At 34.6% G+C, this 22,841-nt stretch overlaps 1 protein-coding gene across 2 annotated transcripts in view; it reads right to left on the bottom strand.

Moving 5' to 3' along the window:
- LOC125652733 (transmembrane protein 151B-like) overlaps positions 1-22,841 on the bottom strand; it is a 38,929-nt gene that overhangs the window by 4,274 nt on the left and 11,814 nt on the right. Inside the window, exon 1 of one of the 2 annotated variants that reach the window (XM_048882116.2) lies at positions 11,779-12,087. The exons of the other annotated variant lie outside the window; for it this stretch is intronic. Coding sequence (XP_048738073.1) covers positions 11,779-11,805 — 27 coding nt within the window. The 5' untranslated portion in view covers positions 11,806-12,087. Of the gene's footprint in view, positions 1-11,778; positions 12,088-22,841 lie in introns of those variants that run through there. 2 annotated transcript variants of the gene reach the window in all.

Raw genomic sequence — 22,841 nt, 5'->3', positions numbered from 1 at the left:
ACAATGACACTTATTGGAGCTTTTAAACGTGCAGTGTATATAACGTTCTTGGCAATTGAAAAGAACATGTTTCATTTGGAATCATGTCATGAAAGGTGAAGATAACCAACAGTGATCAATTTAACAACTTCTATAAACAATTAGAAAATAGAGAGGTGAGCAAACACGGACCCCTGGATATACCAAAGGTGGGAACAGGTGCCTAGGAGGAGTAAGCATCCCCTGTCGACCGGTCACAACCGCCATGAGCCCTATATCTTGATCAGGTAAACGAAGTTATCTGTAGTAAAAGAACGGCCCAACAATTCGTATGAAACAAGTCAGACAGCATTTGACCTAATGATAGGTTGTATTGGCAAACTATATCGTTATACATGTAACAACCATAGAATTTGCTGAAATTCCGACTTTAAAAGAGACTGTTGAAACCCTTGCACCATCAACTTGTTTGTTAGTAGCATGCCTACATTAAAAAACTGATCATACACTGAACAAGCTTTTGCATATCAAATCAGTTGAGAGATATAAATACCATATGCACCATCGTCAACTTCCCATATTTATGTAGCAATATTTCATTACCACCAGCATATGATGTTTATATTTCTCCATTGATTCAATACGCAATAGCTTGTTCTGCGTAGTCAGTTTTTAAATCGAGGCAAGCTACTGACAAACAATTTGATGGTACAGGGGTTTCAACAGTCTCGATCGAAGTAAGCACTTCGCAAATTCTATTCTCGTTATAACGATCTAGTTCGTCAATACAACCTATCATTGTGTCAAATGCTGTCTGACTTGTTTCATACGAATTGTTGGGCCGTTCTTGGCACACTGATTTTGACTACGGATACCTTCGTTTACCTGATCAAGATATAGGGCTCATGGCGGTTGTGACCGGTAGACAGCGGATGCTTACTCCTCCTAGGCACCTTATCCCAGCTCTGGTGTATCCAGGGGTCCGTGTTTGCCCAACTCTCTATTTTGTAATGCTTATAGGAGTAATGAGATTGATCACTGTTCGCTATCTTTACCTTTCATGCAGATGATAATAGAAGATTGTCACACAAATATGGGAAGTTGACGATGGGGAAGCTGAAATCCTCCCGGTTGTCATAAAGTAATGTGATGGCTGAAGATGACATATTTTCAAATGTGTTGCTCCTATCATAATCATCTACATTATCGGGCTTCATAATTATGGGATAAATTATCTATAGCATTAATCACTGATTTGCTCAAGTACTTGCTATTGATAAGAAAATGAAACTGTTAACTTCAAATATGTATTTCTAGAATTAATCTTAAAATGTCAAAATTCTGAGCTCTGATTTCATTTATTAGCTAACTCGTCAAAATTCGTCCGTAAAATTGGTCTTCAGATCATTAGTGCTTGTTCTGAAAGTCTTGTTAGGCACAATCAATATGATTCGGCAAAGCATTTAAGACTTGCCATAAGAAATGGATATTGCGATTTGAGAAACACTTGAAAACATTCGATAGATTCCCATGGTTCCGTCATGTCCAGAAAATTAGCATTGATGCCAGGGATTTCAATGAGGCACGCAATTGCACCAGCCACTTAGAAGCCATAATATTAGCATTCATCACATTCGCCCTCACCATCAGAGACTAATAAGTAAATTATATCCGATTGGTATTTTCTATACGAGGCAAGAAGCAGTTAAGTTTTCAGAGATGTTTAAATGATCGGCTAATTTTCGGAGAAAGATTAGGGCCGCTTGTATTACAATAAACCTTTTCATTTCCGCTTCCTTCACAATCCTCAGAATTCTCATACCTAACAAAGGAGCTAAAGCACTTCCCTATTCATAAATGATATCAAATACCGAATGTTTGTTACATTGTTACTTTATATTAACTAGTATTGCCGATGCAATCCTTGAATTCAATAAACATTTGCACCTTGATGGAAGTTATGAATAATACATTCATATTGCAATCCTCCGTGCATCATTAATATATGCCTTCCGGTATTTCCAGACTTGGTGAAATGAGACTAAATATAGAATATTGAAATGCTGGTACTCAACTGTAATATATACATGCATAACAGTTTACATTAATTCTTAGTGATAAATTGAATGAAATCTGAATCAGCTCTATAAGCATTATATTTCAATGACTGGAAATCTTACCACTTTTGTATTACAGCGAAGACTTCTGAAAAAAAATTGATTGTTCACTTTATAATTACACAGCTGTAGGAATTGGGGTTCCTAGGCAACAATTTCACATCATCTAAGCACATTCTGTTCGGTAATAAAAGTCCAATCGAGAGACCGATTAAAACATCTCTTTTGTCTCATCAATACCACATGTGAAACTTGTAAGTTTCATAACAGCAAGGGCATTTCATAACAACAAAAAATAATATTATTTCAATAATGATGAACTATTTGTGAAGATTACGGCATGTGAAACGTTGCAATATATATTTTTCATTTCTCTTCTATAATTGTACATTTGTATTGAATACATGTATTTCATATTTTGTATTTGTATGGGTTTTTTGTTTTGTTTTATTTTATAATTGTTTATTTGTATTGTATACTTTCTATTTAAATTGTATAATTTCCAATTGTAGTCAATAATTGTCAATTTCTATTGCATGTTTTCTATTTGTATAATTTTCTGTTTTCTTCACTCTATAATTGTTCATTTGTATTATATAGTTTTTTTTTTTATCTTATGATTGTCTGGTTGTGCTCTATAAATCGTATAATTTTTATTTGTATTGCATGATAAACTATTCATTTTCTAATGCAAGGTGAAGGTAACGAACAGTGATCAATCTCATAACTCCTATAAGCAATACAAAATAGTTCAATTCATATTATATGTAAATACCATCTGCATTCAATACTGAAATATAATTAGAATTGAGAGCTATGTTAATTTCTTTCTCTAGATTGATTTCATTGGTTGATGAAAGTTTGGTTGTTCAGAGTAATGGTGACGTCACATACACAACACCGGTAGTGGTGGGGAAAATCCATTAAATTTGTTGATAAATCATAGGATCTGCTCAAACTTAATTTCAACGAAAATGATAAATAGTATTATATAGCTTATTTACTGACACAAAGAGTGATTGAGAGTTCCGAGTTCCTGCCGTTACACTGCTTTTACCCGAATTTTAAGCACACTTTTACAATTTGTTATGCCACTAAATTTCCGGTTTCTTATGAGTGAAAGAAAATAATAAACACAACAGATCACTAGATATCTATCATTTAAATGTCTCAGATCTTAACCTGTGCATGTATCTCATTTCCCAACGTGCAACTTGCAACGGAACTGTTCTCGATCAAATACCAGACGGTGAAGTGGTAGGAGTAAATTGTCTTGGTAATACTTAACCTACATATTGCAGAAAATATTCTCTAAATTGAAACATGAATATTTAAAAAAAATAGTGCTAGAAACTACTAAAATATTAGGTAATTCAACTTTGATAAGAGTTTATCCTTTGGAGTACCGTTGGGCGTTCCCAACATGATCTTTCCAATGCAGCAAAATCAGCCAATGCCGCCCACGATTAAGGTCTCTTTTCTAAGTTGAGAAAGGGAAAAAACCTTAATATCCGCCATATATCCATACCTCTCAGGGGTTTCAAAAGGTATTTAATATTCAGTTTCCTTGTTTATTATGACAGAGTCGGGGGGGGGGGGGGCAGGGTCGGGAGAATAGGGGGGGGGGAAACCTATTCAGATTCATTAATCTGATGACACATGACAAAATTAAATACATGTGCTTTAATATGGGAGAGGACCTACATAGGCTATACCTGTTGCCCAATTAGTAAAATATGTATAAAATTAAAGTCTCTTATAGTGACAGCACATTATATCACGTGAGAGAATTCATACTATAAATGTAAAACTAACTATGAAGTTTTAGATCTAAATATAGCCAAAAACAGCGTGCCAAACAAGTGGAGCCAAATTCGTCCAAGGATATTGTGTGCAGCGGAAATATTGAAAGCTTACAAAACTTTGAAAGCACGAGACTACAGTGTGTAAATTTAGAAGAAACAATGTTCCGTTCCGGTATTAATTTGAAACTCTACAATTTCCTTGATGTTTTTCGCACAACTTTTGTTTAGTCTTCAATAACAACAATAATAAAAAAATATATGTTTTAATCAATAAACAACGATATTGATGACTTTACCCCACCAATACTGTGTAAGTGCTCTGAGCCGCCTAAATATTTTCAACCAACAAAATCCATCGTAACATGGAAGTATACTTGTATATATATCATTATCATAAAATAAATATAAATTTGTTATCGCATACATATGAATTTCATATAAAATACAAATTGAAACATATGATACCAATGGAAGTTATACAATGAAACGAATAGAGATATACAAATAAAAATTTTATGATAGAAAATAAAAAAAATATACAAATTGACAATATAGAATGCAAATGGAATATTATAAAAACAAATAGAAAATATACAGTAAAAATTGACAATTAGATAATAGAAATGAAAATAGATACAATACGAATTATGAAATATACAATACAAACGGTCAATTACCTTTGATAATAGAAATCATCGAATGTCGTAATGTTTTACATGTAAAACTTATACGGTACCGATTTTGATGCACCAGGGCACCTATTCACAAAATATCTTACGACTAAGATCAAAATTTACAAACACGATAATTTCCTTATTTTTCATTTATTGTAGACTTTCTTAATTGATATGTAAAGTACACCCATGGTTTATAAAAGTTGAATACATACTTGTGACCTTGGGATCGGTATTTGATTATCAGACAATTATTTTTTTCATCTTAGTCGTAAGATATTTTGTGAATATGGGCCCTGATGCGCATTTCGACAAATAATGTCTCTTCAGTGATGCTCAACCGAAATGTTTGAAATCCGAAATAACTATGAAGTTTTAGAGCTAAATATAGCCAAAAACAGTGTGCCAAAAAATGGAGCCAAATTCGTCTAAAGATAAGAGCTATGCACGAAGGAGATAATCCTTAATTTTGAAATGAATTTCTAAATTTCATAACAGCAATTAAATATACATCCGTATTTTCAAGTTAGTCATGTAAGATGTATATTTCTAACAATTTTAACATTTGTATTCTTTTGAAGCAGAATTTATTAGAACACTTCAACGTCAGATGAGGAAATATCTTGCTGTGGCCTTCAATGCAACATTTAGATATATTGACGACGTTTTATCTATCAACAATATTAGTCTTCATTCATATGTCGATTAGATATATCCCGGTGAATTCGAAATAAAAGACAACAAAGAGTCGTCCGATTCTGCTTCATACTTGGATATTTTATAGAAAATAGATATCTATGGCAAACTAAACAGCTTAACGTTATGATAAACGGGATGATGTAAGCTTCTCCATCGTCAACTTTCCATACTTATGTAGCAATATTCCATTATCACCTGCAAATGGTGTTTATATTTTTCAACTGATTCGATACACAAGAAATTGTTCTGCGTATGATCAGTTTTCAAATCAAGGCAAGGTACTGACAAACAAGTGGATGGTGCAAGTGCAGGGGTTTCAATAGTCTCGTTTAAAGTCAGAAATTCGAAAATTCTGTGGTCGTTATAATAATCTAGTTTGCCAATACAACATACCATTGGGTCAAATGCTGTCTGACTTGTTTCATACCGATTGTTAGGCCGATCTTGACACACTCGTTTTGAATACGGATAACTCCGTTTACCTTACCAAGATATAGGGCTCATGGCGGGTGTGACAGGGGATTCTTACTCCTCCTAGGCACCTGATTCCACATCTGGTATATACAGGGGTCCGTGTTTACCCAATTCTCTATTTTCATTTGCTTAAAGGAGTTATGAGATTGATCACTGTTCGTTATCTTCATTTAGCATGTCTGTCAAATAATAAATGATTTAGTAAGGATGGGTGATCGTTTTATTACGAGTAAAAAGTACATAAAAAGTCATTTTGTAAGAGGTCCTGATTTGATCGAAATGGAAGTACATAGCTGCTTCATATTTGAATATTCTATTGAACATAGATGTTAACTGCAAACTGACACTTCAACTTTATGGCAATATGTATGACAGCTTGTCCATCGCCAACTTAGGGTGTTTACGTCTTTCAACTGATTCGATATTCAAGAGCAGGTTATGCGTATGATCAAGTTTTAAATCAAAGCTAGATACTGACAAATAGTTGATGTGACAGGGGTGTTATCAGTCTTGTTTGAAGTCAGCATTTCGCAAATTCTATGATCGTTATAATGGTCTTATTTGCAATACAGCCTGCCGTTAGGAGTTCTCCTTTTACCTGATAAACATAGAGGGTTGACGGTGGGTATAACTTGTCAACAGAGGATGCTTATTCCTTCTAGGCACATGATAACACCTCTGGTATTTCCATGGGTCCGTATTTATCCTGCTTAAAATTTTGTATTTTTTATGGGATTTATGAGGTTGATAACTGCTTCATGAATCTTCGCGTTTTTATACAAGGGTAAATCTTCTTTGTTTCCTCTCTCACACATGAAATTGTGTCAAATTTGAAAATCCTTATCATATCGTGTTTACTCGTACAATTTGTTTTAACTATCAAAAACGTTCATTCAAGACAAAGGCAGAAAATTCATGTTTACGTAGAGAGATTAGTATCCGTCGATTACGATCTGTCGTTGTACATGTATATCATTATGATGCCTTTATTACTGTAAATCTTTTTAGAATTAGCATATAGATAATGGACATATTGAAATGTAAACCGACCTTTTTAAATTAAATCAAACTACTGCCTTAAATTCTGTTTGCGTCAGTCAGAAAAGGAATCATTATAGTTCTACTGTTTTTCGTGATTATCCTGCATAACAGCTCGACTTCAAGAAAAGCAAAAGAAAGTCATGTGCTGATAAGGAATTGCTTGATTACTATGATACAATCCACTTTTTATCAGATATTTCTGAATTTGGGAATATGTCAGACAGGATTCCTTTTCGTTAGACTAATTACCTACCTAATGTATTATTGACGGCAGATAAGAAGGCTATATTGAGAACGAATTGGTGATGAAAAAGCAAACACACTCTGATATTCCTTGGGATGCTAGAATATCTAGAATAATGCTCTGTCCGTTTTGGACCAAAACAATACATCTATACACCATTTTTACCCGCAAGCAAAACCAAGCAAAATATGTGCTCATTCAAATATTGGATGATTTAAAATTTGAACACAGTTGTCATGTGCAAGTTTAGATTTCCATAATTGCAATTGAGTGATGCGATATATTTTATGACCCCGATTGTAACAGTGACATCAATAAAACAATTGGTCGTATATTTTCAAATGTTGCTTTGAAGATAAGATAAAAGGTTTTTTTTTCCTTGAGAGCAATCGCAATGAAACATAAAAGTGTTCTCTGACGGAAAGCATTCAGTTCGTTGATCTTGTTATTTTGCATGGCTGTATGATGTTCTTGACATAAATAAAACTAAATTTTCCAGCACTTGTGATCTACTATAAAAATATAATTGTAAACTCAAACTGTTATGAATAGGAATTCATTGAAACCATATATCAACTGACCTTTATTTGTATAAAACGAGAGAAGAATACATCAATACGTGCCAGAAAGGTAAGGATCAATCCCAAAAAGAAATGCCTTTTAGTAACCAACCAAAGTAAGAAGTGTAGAGGAATAGAAGACAGTTCCACCAGCATATTTCCTTTCCCTTTTCATGTAAATTTCTACATGTTATCTAAGATGATTGACAGTGAAATTCTTCAAAACCATGCTTCAGTTTAAAACACATAATATCCAAGTCAATGGGACAAATGAGTATAAATTACTGTACCTATACTGGAATCTTCAACTTCACAAGAACTCTTAAAATATAGATACATTGCTGGATCGAGTAAATGCTCTACCAAGCCCTATCTTTGCTCCTCACGAAAACATTAACTGTTGTGAAGGAAAAACTTCAAATTCATTGTTTCACTATATGTGCCAGAAGTGGTGTAAATCAAAAGGGTTTGAAATACTCTAAAGACTTTTCTCATTTCAACAGCAACAAAACGTATGACTTTTCAACACTTTACATTATCATTCCTCACAATCAATGAAATACTATACTGTCAGACGTTTCTTCAATAGAATCGAAAAAGGGAATATTTATATCACCCATTCAAAAAAATTAATTCATTAAACACTACTGATTCTTCCCACTAATACTCTGAAGTTGATATAAAAAGATACGTGGTTCCTCGTTGACAATATCTTCGTAGTCTTTAATGATACGATCTTCCAACAGTCTGTTGAAATTCCCATGGGCACGGATATTTATATTTTTATGAGGCAGAATTTATTCATAACTCTTTACATAATATCCCACATCTCTTATGATGGCCCTCTACTCAACATTTAGATATCTCGACGACGTTTTATCTATTAACAACAATTATTTTCATGCACATGTCAGTTAGATATATGCCAGACACAACAGTCTTTCACATCTGTTTTATACTTAATATTTTATTGCACATAGATGCTAACGGCAAACTAACAATTCAACTTTATAACAAACAGGCTGTCTTGAGCTTCTGTATAGTCAACTTCCTATATTCATGTAGCAATATCCCATTATCACCTGTGTATTGTTTTCTGTCTCTCAATTGACTTGAAGCAAAAGAGTTCGTTCTACATGTATGTATGATCATTTTGTTGAAACCGAGGCGGCTACTGACAAATAACATGATGCTACAGGGGTTTCAACAGTCGTGTCTAAAGTAAGCATTTCGCAAGTTTTATGGTTGTTATAACAATCTAATTTACCAATACAATCTGTCATTGGGTCGGGTGCTGTCTGGCATGTTTTGTACCGAGTTTTGACGATGGATTGCTCCGTTTGCTTGATCAAAATATAGGTTTCACAACGAGTGTGGACGATCGACGCGGGAAGATTGCTTCTCCTAAGCACCTGGCCCCAGGATCATGTAACAAACTCAGACTTAAGTCAAATTTTCAAACACCCGTAAGATGTTCATTACTTTAGAACTGAAACTCTTAATTTGTAGACCCTAAAAATTTGACGAAGCGACATTGAATAACAATTTTATTTTGGAATCACTGACTTCTCAATTATTTCATCGCAATATTCAGATTTTGACTTAAGCTTAAGATGTTTCATGATCCTGGGGCCTGATCTTACCTCAGGTGTGTCCAGGGGTCCGTTTTGCTCTACTCTTGATTTTGTATTCTTTGTGGGAGTTAATGGGATTGCTTACTGGTCGTTATCTTCACTTTTTCTTTTTACAGTTAAAGTGGTGTTTGAGTGAAAACAAATTTTCCTTTAAATATACGACACAGAAAATGACATAGGTTCGACAACAAAGAACATGATAATAGTTTCTGCGTGATAAATCATCAACTTCCTTTCTAGAGACATGCTAGTTTATTATTTCTAGTAATGTAATATTCAGCCGATATTTGCAATCTATTATTCATGCTAACAAATATTATCATTGGCTCCGGTTACAGTTGTTGTTACGCTTTCCACCTGTTTTGTCATTGACCATAAAAAGAATTCGATAATACAGATCTATCATGGTTTCTCAGAATTTAATTTTAAGAAAGAGATCGATGATATCAATTGGTGTCTCAGAATTTAAGAATAAATTTGCTACCAAAGTAATGTTTACCAAATATAACTAAAATGACTTAAACAACTTCACCTTAAAAAAATCACCGCTGACGTATCAAAATATACACATCATTCAAACATTTATTGTAATTTTTACAAAATATTCCTCGATGTGTGTATGTATCAATTTTTTTTATCAAAGCAATGGTCGAAACATCATCGCATGAAAGTGAATCATTGCGGATGAATTGCACATGATTTTCACACAATTTTCACTCTTTTGACGTTGAGATTTATTTTTTCTCTATTTTAAAAATATTCTGGCATTTTAATCATAATTCAGAATTAAAATGTTTTCACTCCGTAGCTGACTGCTAATGTCCCTTTAAAGTCACACGTATAAAGGAATATGGTAATACTGAGTGGTTTCTCAAAATTCGATTAAATCAATGGAAGAATGCGATGGCACCAACTGGTGTCTCAGAATTAAGATTTATGGACAGTAGTTTTCAAGGATTAAAGTAACTTGAGCATATGGTTTTGTTTAAAAGGCTATTTCTAAAGCATCTCCGATGTCTGCAAGCTCTTTAACTTTGAAAATATCAAACGTCGTAACCATGGAAATGGTGAACCGATAGAATATGAGTACTTTAAGCACCGGTATTTGTTCAGAGTGACCATCTTTTAAATAGTCATAATATTTATAATATTTCAACAAAAGAAACCCATCTCAATTTTTCTTTTTATTAGGAAATAAATTATGTGGAGTTTTTCTCGTGTTAAAGTTTGCCAACGTTGAATGAAGTCAGCACCATCTGTGTTTGAATTCTTGTCATGTCGTTCTTTTGACAAGGAATAGGAGTAGTTGTCGCGATACGGATTTATGGAAATTGAAGAAGTTGAAAACTCTGGCTACGCTCAATTTGCACATCATGAAGTCCATTTCCTCTTACGGGTGACAGAAAGAATTTCTCCGTGAAACAAGAACAATTTATTACCCTTCTTCGGAATATTGAAGTATTAAACTATGATCTGAACAAGGTAGATTTGTATTAGATTTTATGATGAATGATACTTCCGTATCTCATATCAGGGACTTATTCAAACAATTTCACTCTGCACATCTCATAATAAACACAATATATTGGAGCGGGGATTTTTTAATAATGATACGAGTAACTATTACCTTTGTTACAAGCCATACTATAGACGTTTTCAGAAAGATGATGTGTTTGCCCTATTCTTAATGTTGTGTTCCTTTTAGGAAATACGAAATTGATCATTGTTCGTTATCTTCAGCTTTTCACGATTATCTACAAAATGAATTGCTGCGTGACCTCTTAAAATATTTTGAAAAACATGATGTATGAATATTTCTACGCTTTGTGCACTTGTACTTGGACATTCTACAAGACATTCGTCAAATTCTCTTCTCATTGTCAATCCATTGGTAATTCATTGTAATAGGAGATAAAACTGTGCATTTTACAAATCATACGAAGAGTTTAATCGATTGCTAATTGTAAATCAAGGAACGAAATTACAGGTTTAGTCTTGGTCTATTGAACGAAATTACAGGTTTAGTCTTGGTCTATTGAACGAAATTATCATTAATGCCAGGTAAGTAGGAACTGTTGTTCAATGGGATTACAGCGCACTGAGGAGAAAAATCAACCCAAATGCTTTTATTTCTCGAATGCTCAAAATCTGGAGATAAACAATTTAATCAAATAGTTAGTCCTAATGTTTTCTTTTTGTTATCAAATCCTACTTTAAAAGGTATATTTGACATAGATTGAAAATTAGTTTGTAGGTTTGACAAAATTAATACTACCCTAAGATTTCTATAAAGATGGGTATTGCGTATTTATGTCCTGTACATCCGTATATACATGTAACATCACTTAATACGTAAAACGCCATTCAGGAAAATTACGTTAAAATAGAAAAAAAAAATCCTTTATCCTATAATAAAAAATCTCTTTGAAATCAAGAGCCCAGTTACGTTGTTTGAGTCAATCGCTTTAAATGCCCTTCAAACATTTTAAAAAAAAATATCTTCACTGAAACAGAATCATTTAAGAAGATCAATATGTTACCCAGTACTCACATCCTCACGATTCCCCCTCGATATCATTCTATGTGTCCACCAGATCTACGTTGATGCATATTTCATTGTTAGTCACTGTCCACGGTGTATATATCTCCTCTCCGGTACTGAGCCATCTAAGCGCTTCTTCCAATAACATTGAATATTGTATATCTTTAGAGCAACCGAACGTATGCCTGACTGATTGAAATTGACCAAAATCCTATACCACATAGCAAAGCCTCTATATAGACTACACTCGGAATTGCTGTTCGTGATGTTACACAGTCGGACAACATATAGGTGAGTGCTCGCTTGAAAAGAGCCCTTTCGGATTTGATACAAATGAAATTACGGCGCGAGAACTTGCTAATATGTCTGATTAATCAATGTCTACCATATTTAATGCTTTTAGAGCAATATAATGTCGCAAATGTAGAAGCAGGCAGAATGGTGCGGTGCTAACAGTCTGCATTGAAAAATCAGTCTTCTCGCTGACAATCTCTTAATTACTTTATCACATTGTATGAATACAGAGACGCAAAATAACCCAACGTTATCCATCACTGTCTCACGGGCTCCGTATCAGAATCTCTAATGACCAAAAGGGGTTTGTAGTAATTTCTCTTGAATGAATATGTGACTTTGTAGAAAGTAAAGCATGTTTATGAATGTTTAGGACTGTCCTGATGTTACCCGTCTGATCATCTTATCTGGGCATCTAATCTGATATTATAGAGAAATTCGTTCTGGGGCCCTCTACTATCATTTCTATTATTCAAAGTCATATCAATATTTCAACATACGTACGCGAATATAGATACAATGTGATATTCTCCTGTTTTCGTTCGAGTTTATCTAGTGCCAGAATCAAATCAAAAGACTAAGACAACGCTGTAAGAGATTGCAATAAAATAGCCTTTGTCAGGAAATTGCCACTCAAAGACTGGCAAACCATCAATATCTTTGATCCTGATTTTAGATACTTGTATGTGATATATGTTCAGCAAAGCAATCCACCTTATTCAAGAAAGGATCTGTTGGTTAATGCTAATCGTGGGCCTGATATATGTACGGTATGTATCCGTTTTGCCACGTAACTTTATTTATGGATAAATTTGTTTTGTTTGTTTGTTTTTTTCTATTTGAAGATTTTAGAAAATACACTGTTTTATTTTCTATTTGTCCAGACGACGGACACAGGGGGAAATGATTCGTATCGATTTCTCCGCAAAACGGAAAAATATTAATCCATGAATGCTATTTGTTTTACTAACTCAATTCAACTATGAACCAAAACCTGAAATATAAATCGTAGTACAGTTAGTGTATATACATGTATATTAAAAAGGGAATGAAGTGACAAAAGTGCTAGCTATATAGACCATGACACGAAATTAGCAGAGAATTGTGCAAAATGAAGCTCAATATTCAAACATGGGAATAATAAAATGGGTCGTGATGGCGACTGCGTCGGTTGAAGATGCACGTGTAATGAATGTCAGTTATGGATCATCAGCGATAAGAAATACCGAGGAAGATAGAGATCATCTATAGGTCGATCATATGTGTTAATATTGCTATTGTTCTGCTGTGGATGTTACTCGCTTAAACACACACCTACAATTACACCCTAAATTCATCTAGAAATGTAGACGGCATTGCAAGCTATCATGGTAATTACCATACACTTCAAATACCTATATGTAACTCGTCCATCGAATTCTTCTTACAAAGATTTCAGTATCTCTAATTAAAAAAAAAAAAAAAAGAATTTTAAAAATATGGTACAATCATTGATGAGCAGGGACCATTTGTTCAAAAGATTGCTGCTTTGAACAATGATTATTTCAGGGTAATTTTGTGAGGTAAAATTAACATTGTGATTAAATGATGTTCAATTGAGAGCTTTTGTTACATTATCGTTACGTTTGTGCTAACATTAATCTATTTTCATTTTCAGACCACTGTAGTCAGTTTTACCACCTCAAACAAAACATTTCATCATATTTTCGAGTAGCCAGCTATTTGAAAGGATGACCCTGAACTACTATGGATTGTATATTGTTGATCGTCCCACTCGAGAATTTTTCACGCATATTGGAAACTCACCATTGCCGTTGATGGGCTGTAATATTTAGGCCTATGATCGGCGCTTACGGCCTTTGAGCAGGGAGGGATCTTTATCGTACCACACCTGCTGTGACATGGGGCATCGGTTTTTGCGGTCTCATCCGAAGGACCGCCCCATTTAGTCGCCTCTTACGACAAGCAAGGGGTACTGAGGACCCTTGCTAACCCGGATCCCCACGGGACCTAAACTACAACAATGCATCGGTTCTGTCAAATCTCAAATAATACCTTGGGAGATTAAACTTTGTATAACAAATGACGAAATGTGACTAATTAAGACTATTAATGGAGACATGATTTCACCCCAATGCAAGAGTTCCAAATGTCAACACGTGTACTGACGAACACTAGGCCTAGACTGCATTGATTTTGTTGATGAAAATACACCATGGTGATCAAAATATGACTTCAGATCAGTTTGTGATAATGAAGGTGTATTATGCTAATTATACATTGACCTTGACCATTTTGGAAACTGCATTATTTAAAACTATTTCACATACGTATGTCCAAACTTGCATTAAGTCTAGATGTTTTATTTGTGTTAAAATACAGTTCAAAGCAGTATTTGAACAACATGAATACGTAGTCACATGTTTATAACAAGAAATGCGGTTACTCTCAAAGAATAAACAAATGCTGATTCAGTCATCCAGAAATTTACATTCCTACAAACAGGGTTTATTAATTAAAATTTGTTTGTACGAAATCAATTCTTTTTATGCTAAAAAATAAATTCAAATGTGTTTTAAAGGAAATAATTTGTGTAAATTTCGAATTTGAAAGCGATGAAATTCAAATCTTGCGATATGCATATTTATGCGCCATTATGTGTGACGCCATATGCTACCTCGAGCAAGAAAGTGTGAAAACGGCTGTTGGCCATTTTGCAAACGGATAAGATTTACTCGACAAACAAGTCAGTTATCACCGATTACACATATAACAGTTTATCATGGTACTTTGCACCGTCTACTGTCGTAATAGCCTGTAGTAACCGTCAGAAGTCAGAAGTGGAGCGAGTTTTTTCCCCAAGGTGTGAGCAAATAGACTTGGATTTTGTGTGTGTATGTGTGCGTGCTCGAGGACTTTGCGCTATTGAAAAACAAAACCGTTCCTGGCACACTGATTTTAACTACGGATAACTCCGGTTGCCTGATCAAGATAAAGGGCTCACGGCGGGTGTGACCGGTCGACATGGGATGCTTACTCCTCCTAGGCACCTAATTCCACCTCTGGTGTGTCCAAGAGTCCATGTTTGCCCAACTCTCTATTTTGGATTGCTTATAGGGGTCATGAGATTTATCACTGTTCGTTATCTCCACCTTTCATTTATGATTAAATGTAAACTATGTGAATTCAAATTTCGATTTGATATTTAGTCATTTTACTTTGGTGTCATAAAATTTGTTTTTCTGATCTATAAATAAATATTCATTGCACAGTTTATAATAACGACCATTACAGATGTTAGAGAAATATCTTCACTAAATAGCGTTCCGACGGCTACGCAATCACTCCCCATTGCCGATTGTATCCTTGTTTTCCTCGCTACTATATATTGATTTATCAATTTTTTTTTTAATCTTTAGGAAATTTAATTTCCATATTGAATCTTCAATAAAAGCATTGTATGCAAATGTTTTTATTTAGTTTTAATATATGCCTCGACAGCTGGTAGATATTTTACTCAATGAATAGAGAATCAGTTAACACAAATCATTGGTCAACCATATATGTAAAGGTTGGAAGTACAATTTGAATCACTAATATTAAAGTGTGTAGCCATGATTCAACATTTAGCCATATTTGAGAGAAGGATAGATGAATTACATTATAAAAATTCCCGCACTGCGTAAGCATAGAATGTCAAGTTGTTTCAGTACTGCGTAATCTATGCGGAAACCAAGGGTGGCGACAATTTTCAGTAGTACAGAAGTTATGCGGAAACCTATGGTTTCCACAAACCTAAGGTTTCCACAAACCTATGGTTTCCACGTAGAATCGAGGACAGGCTAGGTTTAATTTACGCACTTCGCAAATCCTTGTAAACTTTAAGTTTCCGAAATGAAACCCTGTGGAAACCATTTGTTTTCTATAGTTTCCGCACAGTTTCTGCACCATGGAAACCACACTTTTCATGAAGTTAGGGTATTTACATAGCTATAATGTACACACATATACGGTTGAATGTTAAGATTCTCGAGAATTTGTCAACATTGGAATACTGTTTCCATAGTGAATAAAAGCTGCTTTTAAAAACACTACTGTCACAATCAACTGATCGAAGAGGATCGCATGTGGTGTCACTACCCCACCCGACTCCCTAACATATTAACAAGGTGGATTTTTACAATCAGATGTTACACTTAGATAACTTATTATCGCTACATATCTGCAAACCAACTACTACAAATAATTACTGTATGCAGCAGGAGAGCAAGGTAGATATAATCTTACTCCTTTGAAATATTCATTACCGTCAGCTGAGATTCTTTGAAGGCTTTTGCCTATTTTCAATAAGACAGTCTTTATAAGAATATAGACAATATGTACCATTATGGAACTCTTTCCTGTCGTCAGCATTCTCTCTTTCAGAGACCATGTTAAATTTGCTTTTTCTAATAGGAAAAAGGATTTTCATCATTATTTTTGCAAATGAATAAAGACACACAAACACAGCGAAGGGAAGTGTATCTGACATATACAACAATGAAATAAAAGATGAGGCTCTCATTAGAGTAAATGATTTGAATATTTTATTGTTACAGACAGACATCATTGATAAACAATATAATATTGATCATACCTGCCGTTATCTCGTATTGATTTTTATTTCGAACACAATCTAATATATTTGTTCAACAGTAACTAGTTACATTTCGCCAATTTTCGTATGACATGCAGCGGAAATTGAATCTAGCAATTATTTGATTGATCAAACTGCTTCAGAGGTTGTCGCTACCAGTAGATTATTCTCACGTTCTAATACTTAAACGAAAAATGAGTCTTTTGGGATTTTTCTTCACAGCTAGTGAACTGAATTGAAAAAAAGCTTTCACGAGGAGAAAATTGGGAATTGCTTCCACTTATTCACGGAGAAAGATATTCAGTACATAGCTTGATGGATGTTACATCGAAATATAATACTTCAAAGTTATAAATTCGTTCCTGGCTAAGTCGTATTGCATGATTCAACAATTTTAATGTCATTTTATGCCATATCAATAAAAAATTTCGCATCTCTTGAATTCAGGACTATGAATTTTACACATAGATGAAATGTTCTACCCTGAATTAAATCGATTGCATTAAAGGCTCTTCTAGATACTATACAGACAAAAAACATTGTCCTATTATCCTTATCGTTAATTTACTACTGTCAAGTATGGTATGAACTCAGTACATTTCCATGTATTCTAAATAATCATAAACACAACGTTTTGCAAAAGACCCACAATATTGACGTTTACGTCATTCTCTTGTAAGATTTTGAAAATCATTACTACAAAGCATCGTAATTTTTGTTTCACTATATGATCCATAAATGTTCGAAATTCTTTATGAAAAAAAAAAGAAAAAAAGATTCTATCATTCTGTAGTCTTGTAACACTGGGGAGAAGTTATTATGCAAATTCTCATATATTTCGATGTATAGATACCAAACACTGCTCAAGATAAAGTTATTTCGGAATTGCACATGCGAGGAAGCAGCCAAATTTGAACCGTACGACAGTAAATCGTGGAAATGCCTACGCTTGTTGTACCACAGCCATGAATGTCAATTCTCGTCACAATAGAGAACGCCGTTATCATTCTAAGACCTCTCTACTGCTGTAACGATTTTTATAGTTTGAGCAGTTTCCATCTTTTGCTTCCTTCACCTTGCCTTGTCATCTTTCTTGATTGAAGTTTATATGCCAACCTTTCTGGTTCATGTGCGATGACAAAAATCAATTCGAAGCGGAAATAAGTTAAAGTTTAACTTTATTTATTTTACGATAATTAACAAACAAGTTCGACAACTCATCTTAACGCTTCTCGTCGGCTCGGATATTGGTTTGATGTTGTGGGAATCTGGAGTACCCAGAGGAAACTCCGAGTGTGTAACTATGTTACCCTATCTAATACACCCACTGCCGATCCTGAGGATCAACATCGAGTCGCAACAACGTGAATCGAAGTACGTTATTCACAACAGCACCCGGACACCAATGAGTTGAGATAGGGATAAACTTCCTTCCATGTTGTCATTCAAATTAGATTGCTGAATATTTAGCATTGCGTATGTATTCCTGAATAAACGTTGAACTTTATAAAATTTGTTGTCTGACTATTAATGTAGGCAATGGATACATATTCGCAGTACGTAGATTGGTGCTTGTTTATTTGTACAATTTCAATCTACTTCATCTATGGCTGGGTATTATTGTAGAATTTCAACATACTTCACTTTTCATCTGTATCTTCTGATACTCAGTATTTAGGAATATCACTACAGTGCAGTAATTATTAATGTAACTGAAACCAAATTCACTATGTGCAATAAACTGTCGAGACTGTACAAATTGGAGTGACAATGTTTTCATAATAAGTCAGTAAAACTTTAGGAAAAATGAAGATAAGGAACAGTGACGTACAAATCCGAGAGTAGGGCAAGGATAGGCAATTAGAACACCAGAGATGGGACTGCGTGCCTCGGAGGATCCTCTACTGACCGGTCACACTTGTCGAAATCCCTGTATCTTGATCAGGATAATGGAATAATCCGTTGTCAAAATTAAATTATTATAACGGACATTAAAATGCTGATTTTAATCGAGACTATTGAAACCCAAATACTTATTTATCAGTAGCTTGTCTCGGGTTAAGAATGATTATATTAAGAACAATCTCTCGCGAATTGAGTTTTGTTTGTTATAAAGTTGAGTTGTTAGTTTGCCGTTACCATCAATGTTCAGTAAAATATCCAAATATGAAATAGATGTGAAAGACTATGGTTTTTATAAATACAAAATTTAAAAAAAATTTCGATTTCAGTGTGATATATCTAAGCGACATTTGACTGAACATTAATGTTATTGAGAGATAAAACGGCATCAGTGTTTCTAAATTTCGAGTTGAAGGCCGCATCAAGACATGTTTTCTTCTTGTGTAGATCTTTTGAGTATTTTCTGCCTCTTAAGAATACTAAAACAGGTCGGCTAATAAAGGAGTGCAATCCATATCCACGGTAATTCCTGTTGGAAGATCTGATCACAAAGGACTAATAAATTATCGATAAGGAACTTCAGCACCTTTTTTATATCAACTTCAGAGTACTTGTGCGTAGGATCAAAATGGTATTTACAAAGAATTTTTAAATGATTGATCACAAGGCATGGATGAAAGGTGAAGATAACGAACAGTGATCAATCTCATAACTCATATAAGCAATACAAAATAGAGAGTTGAGCAAACACGGACCCTTGGTCACACCAGAGGTAGGATCAGGTGCCAAGGAGAAGTAAGCATCCCCTGTCGACCGGTCACACCCGCCGTGAGCCCTATACCCTGATCAGTTAAACGGAGTTATATATATATCTGTATATTTCTGATTTCCATTTGCATTGACGAAACAGTTATCTAAGATATCAGAAAACCTAGTCTTTCATTTATGGTGAGGAATGGTGGTTTAAAGTGTTGAAAATTTGTACGCTTTGATGCTATTGATTTTTTTGGAGGGGATTCTAATTTACTAAACGTGCGTTGGAATTTTCGAGAATCCATATCTGATTTACACGCCTTTTCGCATACATTCTATATATTGTGGCAAAATACGTCTGACGTTTCTCGTAAACAACAGCTAATATTTTCGTGGGAGAGGCTTGGTAGAATACTTACTGGATCCAGCAATATAAGGGTGTTTGCGAAATTTCAGAATCCAGCATAGGTGTGTTTAAAACTGAAACGCGATTTTTGAAAAATAAGAGCATTTCAGTAAAACTCTTGTGTTCATTAGCATGTAAAATGCGGTTTGTCGAATGATCAAAACCCGTTACACCTACAGGAAACTATAGTAAATTCCAAATAACTTTTATACAAGATTGCATTTACATTCTACACATATGACGCGCGATGTGTACCTGTCAAAAAGTAAATAAATAAATCGGCCAAACTTATAAAGAGGTGATATTTGCACTGAAGCGGTAGACGCCAATATGTCAGCGCTAAGTGTAAAGTGTCCTGTTAATGAGCCAAGCATCCATTTGTGTGTTTCTACCCACACATATGAGGTGAAAATCGGCAAAATAATTTACAGATGTAGTCTTCAAAATACTTGATAATGGAAAGAGATCCTCCCAGAGATCAAGAGCGAAGTAAAAAAAAAACCCAACTCCGATATGTCGGATGGCATGGACAATATCGGCCCCATTTTTGTGGAAACCAGGATGTTATTCATAGTCGGTCTTTCTTATCAGGAAAGACCGAATATATATAACCTCCTCGTTGCCACAGAAATTAATGTCGGCCAAAGTTGAAAGGATCTAAAGTGTTCGAAGTTGAATTGTGCAATGCACATGAAGTTTGCACACTATGCTGATGCAATAAGAAAAGGTTTTTGCTTTTATTGTGCATCAGCTGATGCCGATTTTAAAGGGCAAAAATTGATCACAGAAATTCTGTAAGGTTCTCCAAATCCGTGCTGATTGTCTTGTCAAAGGGCCTGCGATTTTCAAAGAGACTCTTCAAATATATTCCTTCACAACCCAAACCATATGTGACGAGCATTATCGAGCATTAGCGTCTAGGAAATCAGGTAATTCTATACCACCACTGTCAGGTTTATTACATTGGAATGAATGTTATCTTAATCTAGATGATGGAATTAAATGATACGATGTTGGCCTTTGTGTTGACGACATATCCCTACCAAACCATCATGGTGTACCATTTCCCTGATCATCTTCAGAATTAGCAATCAGTGTGACATTTATCATTCGAATAAAAACAAGTCTCAAGATTTCATGCAAGTTTACTTGTAGCTAAATAGCAGTAGACAACAGTATGGTTGCTGCCAGCGTGCTGCCTGTTAGTGTTGTTGTACAGATCTAATATTGTCTTGGCGAAGGTTATTGCCTATTCTTTGTATAGACATTCATCAACCTAATGGTATTTTGAAGTAAATGTTAAGCCTCAACGGAAGGGGTTGTTTGTATGGATAAAAAACATACCGGTTTTTACAGAATATGTACACTCCAATCGTCCTGATAACCGTCTTTTGTTACACCCCAAATCGTCGCCCCATACCAAGTCGTCGCCGGCGACAAATTGGAATGACATTTCACCCCAAAGCGTCGCCCAGCATCCAAATCGTCGCCGTTACACCCTAAATCGTCGCCAGTCCCAAATCGTCGCCGGCGATTTGGGACGGGCGACGATTTAGGGTGTAACAATCTTTTCTTAGGATTTCTATTTTCTAGGATCAATTCCGGATTCATTCAGAGGGAATCACAAGTGTTGTACATAGGTCTGTACGGAGGAATATAAAACCTACTTTAAAAAGGGAAATGCAAGGAACACTGATACATGTAAATTCTAAATTAATTTTTTTTTTTTTATATATGTATGAGCTGGTATGAATAATAACATACATATTCTGAAAGTATCAACTTTGTTTTGTTTTCAGGGTACCTATATGTATGTCGCTACGTGTGTCACTTATCAACTTTCCGTAATAAATACTACACATATTGCAATTGGCGTTTATATCTATTAGAAATAAAAAGAAAGGCGCATACCATTGCACGGATATTATTTAGTGATTTAGCTTTCACTCATTCACTGCCGAAGAAATTTTCTTCCTCCCTTTGTAATAAATATCCAGTGACTTATCAATGCTACCGATGTTGTAATATATGTTAGAAATGATACACCTTGAAAGTATCAATAATAGTTTTGCAGAAGATTGATTGATACAATGTACCTGGGAAGAGACCACCGACCTTCCGAAAGTAAACTGGGAAACTTTCTCACTTACCGGCGCGAGCGGGATTCGAACCCGCGCCGACAGAGGTGAGAGGCCGTGAGCGCGATGCTCTAACCACTCGGCCCCTTATGCAGAAGAAAACTTAGGTGAAAATCTACATTAAGTGGATCCAGATACCTTAAACTAGGATAACATGTCTGCTGGTATTCAATGAAATATTTACCATTCATGTTGAAAATGATTACATTTCTTTCTTAGAACTATTGACAGAGGAAATTCAGATTCGTGATTTAAGTCAACTAAATTGTCATACAATGTCTGTAAACTTAAAAAAACAACCCAACTGTATTGGCCAGTATTAAGCTAGAGTACATACTCCATTATGAAGCAAGTGGCTTTCCATGATCTAAACCATTTAATTGGACTTCATTGGATGAAACACGTGACACAGCGCAGTAACATTCTTAAGTCATTATTGATTCTACAGGAGATATAGTGTATAACAATATAGTTATCTCAATACAGCACTTTCATAGCAAAATTCACGTACAGTGTTAAACTATTGACCGGTCAATAGTTTAACTGTTACATGTCTAGAGTAATTAATAAGAGACAAGCAAAACATTGTTGATTTAAAACCATAACCTATCATACAGTTTTCTTTGAAATAAACTTTCTGTTTTACTCCCACACAAAACACCACTTTTGTACGGGGTGTACACATGTTTTCTTTCTTACAACGTCAAAATAAAGTAAAACGAATGAGTAAGTCTTATGATAAATCACTAAATTTAGCTAAAGTCATATTTCTAAACATCAAAGGATTTTTAATGTTTGTTTTAGTTTAAGGTAACTCCATGCTTGCATTATTACCTGATAAAAGAATAGAAAATGTATTAATTTCTTCCTATCAGAGTTGAAATTAATAAATTATGAAATAAAATATATGGCACCTTTTAAGATGCGAGGCATACATGAACAG

This window comes from Ostrea edulis, chromosome 5, assembly GCF_947568905.1.
Source record: "Ostrea edulis chromosome 5, xbOstEdul1.1, whole genome shotgun sequence".
Taxonomy (NCBI): Eukaryota; Metazoa; Mollusca; class Bivalvia; order Ostreida; family Ostreidae; genus Ostrea; species Ostrea edulis.
This window is presented reverse-complemented; position numbering and strand designations above follow the sequence as displayed.